The 9,322-nt window shown below is 47.0% G+C and overlaps 1 protein-coding gene across 1 annotated transcript; it reads right to left on the reverse strand.

The window, feature by feature from the left end:
* Positions 1 to 2,722: 2,722 nt before the first annotated feature.
* On the reverse strand, positions 2,723 to 8,444 carry linc.pou2af1 (lnc RNA pou2af1). The gene is made up of 5 exons (XM_079272653.1): positions 8,330 to 8,444; positions 6,478 to 6,578; positions 6,163 to 6,214; positions 5,153 to 5,439; positions 2,723 to 4,475 (listed from the first exon to the last, which is right to left on the reverse strand). Exons 1-5 carry the CDS (start codon positions 8,334 to 8,336, stop codon positions 4,128 to 4,130), a joined length of 795 nt encoding a protein of 264 aa, XP_079128779.1. The 5' UTR covers positions 8,337 to 8,444; the 3' UTR covers positions 2,723 to 4,127.
* Between the last annotated feature and the right edge of the window lie 878 nt (positions 8,445 to 9,322).

Raw genomic sequence — 9,322 nt, forward strand, 5'->3', positions numbered from 1 at the left:
AAGGCCATATTCATGTATTCATGTATTCATGTATTTGGGGAAGATGTACATGTGTTTCTGGACTTGTATCAGGAGACGTTGGAAACATTCTCCAGATGCAGAACAGACAAAAGGAGCTTTGATGAGCTGGAGTCCGGTTGAATCACTTCCTTGGAGCGTTTTATTAGAGCGGACTAACCTCCTTCACAAATATAAAGCCTGCACTATCTCACTGCAGGCGTGTTCACCCTCCACTCACCTTTGTTTGATGTGTTAACAGGACGTTTCTGTTATCGGGCCTGGGTGTGTGTTGGGAAACGTGAATGAACGTGAACAGCCCTTGATTTACTCAATAAAGATATGAATACACAGGTGACAGGTCAACTTATCACCTGTTACGAAATACAGAGTTCACGCTGTTCACCATCCACCTCTTTCTTCAGGCCTGATAGCATTTTATTTAGGTGATTTATTCCGTTTCATATCTGTCCGATCCAACAATACGAGGATTGTTCTGCTGGCACCCATTCTTGGCATTCAATGGAAAAAGAATTGATCCTGTTGCTCAGATATCAACAAGGCCGAAGGACGTGATTCAATATATCTGATCATAAAACTTCAAAGGAGTCTGATGGAGGCCAACAGCTTGAACATTACTGTAAGTTCCAGAGTGCAGCGTGTGAACTGTGCTCTGTGGCTCCAGTGATGCTGCAGCGTCACAGCGGACTAACTGTACAGAAGCTGCTTTGAAGTTGAACCAGCATGTGCTTGATCAAACGACCTGGTCCTGAACCAGTCTCAGTGTAGTCCTGATCCTCTATGAACCAGTCTCAGTGTAGTCCTGATCCTCTATATGAACCAGTCTCAGTGTAGTCCTGATCCTCTATCAGACCTCCATCAGTTCAGCTCAGACTCCAGCAGAGACCGGTCCACCGTGGACAGACCCAGATCCTCCAGCAGAGACCGGTCCACCGTGGACAGACCCAGATCCTCCAGCAGAGACCGGTCCACGGTGGACAGACCCAGATCCTCCAGCAGAGACCGGTCCACCGTGGACAGACCCGGATCCTCCAGCAGAGACCGGTCCACCGCGGACAGACTCAGATCCTCCAGCAGAGACCGGTCCACCGTGGACAGACCCGGATCCTCCAGCAGAGACCGGTCCACCGTGGACAGACCCGGATCCTCCAGCAGAGACCGGTCCACCGCGGACAGACTCAGATCCTCCAGCAGAGACCGGTCCACCGTGGACAGACCCGGATCCTCCAGCAGAGACCGGTCCACCGTGGACAGACCCGGATCCTCCAGCAGAGACCGGTCCACCGTGGACAGACCCAGATCCTCCAGCAGAGACCGGTCCACCGTGGACAGACCCAGATCCTCCAGCAGAGACCGGTCCACCGTGGACAGACCCAGATCCTCCAGCAGAGACCGGTCCACCGTGGACAGACCCGGATCCTCCAGCAGAGACCGGCCCACCGCGGACAGACTCAGATCCTCCAGCAGAGACCGGTCCACCGTGGACAGACCCAGATCCTCCAGCAGAGACCGGTCCACCGTGTTAATCCACTCACTCTTGAGGTTTATTACTCGGTTAGTGGGTCGTTTATTGCTTCCCGTCTCTACAGTCGCTGTTTTTAGGAGTTCTGTTTTTAGGAGTTCTGTTTTTAGGAGTTGAGCATCAAAGTTCATTCTTGACCTCTTTTAACATCTTCTCTACTTTAAGAAGCTTGTTACATAGTAACTACACGTTAGCAGCGTATGTTGACTGCACTCGTACAACAGTACACACAGCTCCTGCAGATTACCACATGAAATAAAATCCTGCTGAGGAGCTCTTGCCGAGGCCACACCGATCAGGTGCTGCCAAGCCTCTGCAGGGGGATTTCCACATGTGCTGGTTCAGGAGGGGCGTGACGGTAACTTCACCAACAGGATGCAAGGAAAACAAGCTGCACACACACACACACACACATACGCACAGCGATTCCCTCGCTGTTGAACTTGACAACACTGCATCCAGTTTCAGGAGTGTGAGCCGGAGACGGAAACTTTTTAAGATCGTTGAATAAAACTCGTGTTCCAGTTTTCAGAACACGATTCAACTTGTCGTTTTAACAGAACAAGACGCCAGGGGAAACATATTTCACATACTTCATACGTCTGATAATGAGTGATGATTTAAAGGCCCACGGCCATGTTTCATACTACAACATGCCACGAGAGGAGAGGAGTTAATTTTAATGTAGAATCTGATCGTGAGATATCAATCGTGTATAGTTCAATTGAATATGCAATTGACTATTTATAAGACACACAAAGGTATTCATTATGAGCCCCCCCCCCCCCTCCTTAGGTTTAGACTGACATGTTTGCGTGTCAGCTTGGATAAGGATCAGGTTTCACAGGTGATACCTTATCTGTGCAGCCATTTGATGAAAACACTGCTCTTGCTCAAGACTGCGGAAGACAGATGTCACTTTCTTCTTCTTCTGCGTTTATAAGAACCACAGTGGGAGAATGAGCTCCTCATGGCAGCGAACGCACACCTGAGAAGCTTCTGGAAGAGTTGTGACGCAGCAGAAAAAACACCTGCAGCGTTCATTTCACTCTCCATTCCAGATGATTCTCCTGATCACACACCACATCACAACATGCAGATGGTTGGAGATGCATCGTGTTCACTGATTTATCGATATTGTCAGGCCGAGGGGCAGATAAGACACAAGAGACGAGGTGAAGTTCAAACTCAGGAATCTTTACTTGAAAAAAGGTCAAAAACAAACTTAAAGCGACTCCAACGGAGTCCAAAACAAAAGAAAGGCAAAGGTGCAAATCAGAAGGGAACTCTGGAACACCGAGCAAACACGAGGAAAGCAGCGAGCGAACGGACGGGGAACAAACAAGGACGAGCTGACAACCAGCAGGAGAGTGGGGGGGGGGGGGGGCAGGTGAGTAGGATGAGTGCAATCAGGGGAAACACACACACACACACACACACACACAAGAAACACAGACATGAGGAAGCTGACGGGATGTTACAGATATGAGTCATCAGGTCATTGTTGATCGATAGTTGATCAGTAAATGTCTTACCACCGTCAGGACATCAAGGGTTAAAGGACTTGTGTCCCAGCAGGACTTGGAATCGCTGCATGTATCTCCGGTGGACTCGACCAGTGATCCAGGAGCTGCTGCTGGATCACTGAGACCACGACAGCGGATCACATGACTCCGGTTCCCGGTTCTCTTTGTAACAAACTCCCAGAGACCTGAAGAGCAGCTGCAACTCTGACTTCTTTCAATGAAGGCTGAAGACGTTCATCAAATCATTCCTGTACTTCATACAGCGCGTTCTATTTCAGCCTGTTTTCACTTCATATTTCATTTTGAAAGACTGTTTGAAAGGTCCTTTTATAATGTGTGTGTTCTTGTCTCCATGTTTTATGTGAAGCTCTGTGAGTTGCTGACGTGCTTCATTAATAAACCTGCTGAACCCGAGTGCTGCGTTTTGCCTCTTTGGCCGATTTAGGTTCCTGGTTTTGGACACTTTGCTGACTGAAATAGAAATCACAAGAATAAATCTGAAGTATTCAACTGAACAACACAGTTCGTCACGTCAGCATGATTCAAGTTGAACCTCTACAGGTTGAACCCACTCTCCTCCGGTTGCACTTTTCTTTGATTGACAGCGAATGAATGAAATGACTGACGCTCAGAAACATGGAAGATAACGGAGTCGGTTTGTGAACCTGCTGGACCTGATCCTGCTGGACCTGATCCTGCTGGACCTGATCCTACTGGACCTGATCCTGCTGGACCTGATCCTGCTGGACCTGATCCTGAGAGTCGACCCAAGAGACATAAGAAACGAATCAATGTATCTGAACTGTACTCGTCTGCTTCACGCCTCCATGGAAGATAAATGGATTTTAAACACATTTTTTATTTAGTAGCAACAAGTTATTTGTGTATGAAAATAAATCTTAGTAAAAAAATCATTAATACAAAAATATGGGCTCTCCATCCATTCAGCATTCATCATATTCATTCCAGCAAAAGCAGAGCGCCGGTCAGAGCACACCGGGAAAAGCAAAGCGGAGCAGAAGAATATTCACAAAGAGCAAAAAGCGCCAGCGAAGGTCTCGTCACAGAACATTGTAACACATCTGGGAGCTCATCTGGGAGTCCCTCCTAAAAGAGTTCTCCTCCACGGGGCAGGCGTACGGATAGTCTGTGGGGGGGTAGTAAGGTGCATAGTCGGGGGCCGAGAAGCTCTCCTGCTGGACCGGCCAGCAGCGGGGGGAGCAGAGGCAGTCCTGCAGGCTGCAGTGCTGGGAGTGGAAGCGCTCGGAGGGGAGGCCGCGGTAGCCGGACTCCGTCCTGGTGGGGGAGTCGTAGCAGGAGGAGGAGGAGGAGGAGAAAGAGTCCTGCGGCGAGTAGCTGTGGTCCGTGGGGTTGCAGGGCTTCAGAGGCTCCGGGGAGGAGCAGGGAGCCTGAGGAGGAGAAGACCACCGTTAGGAATGCGTCATGTGATGGACATCAAAGTGACACCAGCTCCACCGGACGCCTGCCAGCGCTGCTTTTCTTTTACTTTTTTTGTGTGAATTATTGATTTATTGTGCTGCTGAAATAACAACGTTCCTCTAGAGGCGTGTACATTATTGAATGCTTTTCATTCAATGATTTTGTTACAGCAAAGCTTGTTATTATAAACTACTGTTGCACTTTTTCATCAACAAGAAAAATATCTCCAATTACAAACAACAGCATTGGTTGCAGCTGCAGTGAAGCTCCAGCACAGAAGTGATGTATTACTGAGACCAGAAGCACAGGACTGAAAACACGCTCCATTCCGCTACATCCTGGTCACAAAACGGACTTTTGTTTCCAATAGTGGAATGATTATAGAGGCGACGCATGCGCAAACATATATCCGAAGAGACCCTGTGTATATATATATATATATATATATATATATATATATATATATATATATATATATATATATATATATATATATATATATATATATATATATATATATATATATATATATATATATATATATATATATGTAAATCTATTGTCTCTCTGCATGCACAACGAACGCGATCTCTTGTTAAAGGCTGTTTTCTGAATGGAGGTCGGTGGCGCGGTGGGGGAGACCTACCATCCCATAGTAGTCCGCGTCAGAGGAGAGTCCATGGCGGCAGGGCAGCGGGAAGGCAGGAGGCGGGGGCAGGCACGCGCTGTACCCGCTGCCGGTGTTGTTGTTGTTGTTGTTGTTGCCAGCGTAGCCGTTGCTGGGCAACATCATGTCCCCGAACTGCTGCTGGATGTCGTTGAAGGAGCTCCCCAACATCTGGGTGTTGCACGAGCCGTCCAGCTGGAAGGTTCGCGCTCCACAGCTGCTCGCGTCCGCCGGTGGAACAACTGGAGGAGGGGCCACATAGCGAGCTGACGCAATGAAATGGACAAATTACAAGAAATATATCCGAAAAGTATCGAAAAGAAGCGGAATGTGCGACACAGCACGCGGGTTCAGCATTGCAAGTCTATAATGTGTGTCAAGCAACACGTCGGCTCCACTGAAAGGATTTATGCTGCATTTCAAAATGAGAGGTTGTCTCTCTGCATTACATCCACCGCCACACAGAGAACTATTGGGTAAAAATGGAGAGCGCAGTGAGAGCTGGTCTCTGTCTTTAAACAGGCCGATAAGTTCAGAGTGATGTCATGAAACATCAGCAACACGTGCAGCCGCGGGTCATCAGAGGGCACCGGCTGCAGCAATGGAGCTTCCAATGGTCGACACTAGAATGCATTCAGTGGACTTGTCTGAGTAGCAGGTCATGAGTCTGGGGCTGTCACGTGAGGATTGTGTTCCTGGGGGGGGGGGGGGGGGGGACTCTTCCTTCCCTACATTGTGTTCCATGGACCCTCTGCTGTGGGTGCTGCTGCCACTGCGGATTCATTTGTCCAACCGTTTACTAAACAGCAGGATTGATAGTTGTGGTTATGATGTTTCAATGTTTTTATTCTTTCAATCTTTGCGAACACTGACTTCAATCTGCAAAGTGTGCATCAGTGCAGCTGATGGGCTGCGCTTGATGTTTGGTTGGATGCAAATGATTTATTCTACGTCAGACTGGACTTTGATTCTTTTTGCTGTAAACTTACCTGTAAAAGTGGACGCGCAAAGATCCTGAAGCTCCGAGCAAACCTGAGATATCTGTTCACCAAGAAGAAGAGGAAGAGGAGGAGGAGGAGGAGGAGGAGGGAGAAACACAGGATTATTCATCTTTCTTCAGAACGAGATATTGTTTTCCTCGTGTCTGCGTGTCTGTTAGTTCGTGTCTTTGTTGCGTGTTCTCCACAGGGAGAGCTGGGAATCATTTACAGCGACAGTTTGTTTCTTGGCTCAGTTCTTTCTCTTCTCCTGGAAAGGCAGTTAGGGTGTATTGTAGGGAGGGGGGGGGGGGGGGGGGGGGTTACCGTTTTAGCTTTTCTGCTGATGTCCTCGCGGGCTCGGAGCCTCTGCAGCAGCTCTTTGACTGTGGTCCTCACCCGGACGCCCTGGTACACCCTCGACTTGTCTGCGTGGGGAGGACAGCGTCACTCATGTTTAACTCACCGTTCTCCCCCTCCTCCTTCCTCTGCTCCTCTCCCCCTCCTCCTCCCTCTGCTCCTCTCCCCCTCCTCCTCCCTCTGCTCCTCTCCTCCTCCTCCCTCACTTTAAACACACATTCAGTTTTTCTTCACTCAAAGAATAAAATGTGAAACATTTATTTTGTCTCCCTAAACAAAACGCAATCTCTCAATGAACTCGTGATGTGAACTTTTCGTCTCTAATAAACTATTGAATGTAATGTTTTGTGCTGTACAAAGTTGGACACTTTATATTAAACGTGTTATTTTCAACAATCTACTGTAGTTTTGTCTGTGTTCAGCGCGTAAATGTCAAAGTTGTGTCCGGATCCGCGGTGCGTAAAAAGTGCGTTATATCAGCGGTCAGTGCGCCGCGTGTGCCGAGTCCACTGCCCCCCGAGGAGCTTCCCTCCTTACGGCACCACAAGGCTCAGCGCTTCCTACTGCGCCGCCAGCAGCGCGGTCTGCGCTCCGCAGCCCCCCCAACACGCCCAGACCAGCAACTAAGGACTGCGGCACGAAACGCGCCACCGTAAGTACATTCATTGATTCATGATCATGTTCGGAAAGATTCTCGTTGAATCGATCTAGAAGGGTCGGAATACGCGTCGGATCGTTCGGTAAAGTTGGATAAAGGCGCTGCGTAAAACGCACGAACAACGAGCCGAAAAGAGTCCGTGAACCGATCGGTGACGAAACGTTTCCGCTGTTTTAACTTGTTGATCGGAGCTTCACTTGTGCACTAAAGTAAAGTAGCGGATAAAAGCAGCGCTGCGGCTGATCCACCAAAAATACGTTCTACGTTTTATGCATTTGGGCTCCACGTTACCGGCGTCCGGTCGCCTCCTAACCGCCGAGCTCGAGCTTCAGTTTGATCGGATTGTCGGTGATGCTGACGGGACATTTGTGTTTACAATTCAAACTCAAGTTCTTCTCCAATTTGCCTTTCTTCAAATCAGCCTGCCCGCGTCTGCGTGTTGCTGTGACATCGCGCGGAGGAATCGTTGTCGTATTACTGCTGGAGGTGACTCTGAATGAATGAGCCACAGAGAACGCCTCGCACAGGTTGCACGTAATGTAGGCCTAAAGGCGTACATTTAAAAAAGCACATCAGGAGTGGCGAGTCCTTTTTGGAAGAAGAAAAAAAAAACGATGCTGATAAATATTCATACGCTGAATGATTTGTCTTAAATGTGGCAAATAGCGGAGCAAAAGTACACGGCAGAGACTTCCCACTCCAGCGCGGTAACGTCCTGTTTACGCACGAGCAGCGCAGCGAGAGAACCTTTAGTCACTCAAGTTCACTAAAACGCTCTTCTGGAGTCTTAATGTGTAAAAGTCGAACATATTATCAAATCATAAAAGTCGGTAAATGTGTTTCGGACACTTTGCTTGGAACAGAAAGACTAAGCAGGTGGAGTTAAAGAAGAACGAGTAATGACGTAAAGCTTCATTTAACAGTTATTCAGCTCATATTTTATTTCGAATGTGTGATTAAAATAAACATAAATAGGAGATTAATAAATAAAAAAGCTCGACTCTGTTTTGCTGATTAATGTTGCCACTAAACATTCCCCTCTTTCTCTCCTTCCCCTTTTCTTTTCTACTTCTTTCTCTTTTTCTGTGTTAACAGGACAAAATAGCACAAAAGAGAAGAAAAGCTTTCCAGATGAAGAAGCCGCAGTGGAAAGAAACTCACCAGACATGATGGCTGAGGTGGGAGAGCTTCCCTCCAGTAGCAGACCTGTGGGACTCCACAACGTCCTTTTTCCTGCCTCAGCTGAATGGCCAAGAACGAAATTTGTGCAAAAGTCTCCAAAAATCTCAATACAAATGTCCCACAGCAGAGCCAGAGCACACAACAATATAGTAATATAGCTGGGGACATATTAGTTTGAGATTTTCTGCCTCCATGCCTACTATTTAAAACCCCTAGAACTCAATGATTTGACAATGATTTGATTGCGCGTTACTTTCAATTTGAATATTCAGAGGCAAGAGAGTTTTATGGATTTTTCGTTAAAAATCAGCCCGCATGCTCATCGAATAAGCACCACTTTAATGTAATATATATGTATTTTACACTTTGACCATTAACAAAGCACGCTTTTATTAATTTTATCCTCCTTTTGCAATATCAGAGCCACACACCCCCTCATTAAGCTCCACAGGACTTGGTGCTCCGTGTGCGCCACTTTTAACACGCACCGCACTTTTAGCGTCTGTGATCACGCATTTGCTGCGGTAAAATCTGCCCGCTGAGGCATCTGCAAACATATCTATCTACAAGCTTTAATTTAGAGAAAAACAGAGAAAAGTGGCAGAGAAGTGGGCGTGCCAAAGGGCAGCAGCCATCTTTGGCATCGAAGGCCTCCAGCTCTGAGCTCAGTCACCTGCTGCTGCTCAGCTCGCGATGCTTTATATTAAATATGAATATCTTACAGATCATTTAGTGCACAATAACTTGTTTTATTCCCGGTGAAGAATCCACAGTTTTTATATTTATAATATATATTCTTATCTCAGAACCAAATCACTTGCGCCCAAGTTTACTGCAGCTGATTGAAGATTAATATTATTAATATTATTAATATCAAAATATCATTTATCTTAAATTCATTTATAGAAGGTTGAATCGAGAAGTTTATAGCTTTTTTTCTGAGCATCAAGATATTCACATCAACATGTGAAG

The sequence above is a fragment of the Melanostigma gelatinosum genome (genome assembly GCF_949748355.1).
Source record: "Melanostigma gelatinosum genome assembly, chromosome: 7".
Lineage (NCBI taxonomy): Eukaryota > Metazoa > Chordata > Actinopteri > Perciformes > Zoarcidae > Melanostigma > Melanostigma gelatinosum.

What these genes read in the sequence shown, in the direction of transcription:
- linc.pou2af1 (XM_079272653.1), bottom strand. An exon ending in TCAGCAGAAAAGCTAAAACG is followed by an intron (nt 6,215 to 6,477) that starts GTAACCCCCCCC and finishes CTTGGTGAACAG; the next exon opens with ATATCTCAGGTTTGCTCGGA. An exon ending in TTGCGCGTCCACTTTTACAG is followed by an intron (nt 5,440 to 6,162) that starts GTAAGTTTACAG and finishes TCATTGCGTCAG; the next exon opens with CTCGCTATGTGGCCCCTCCT.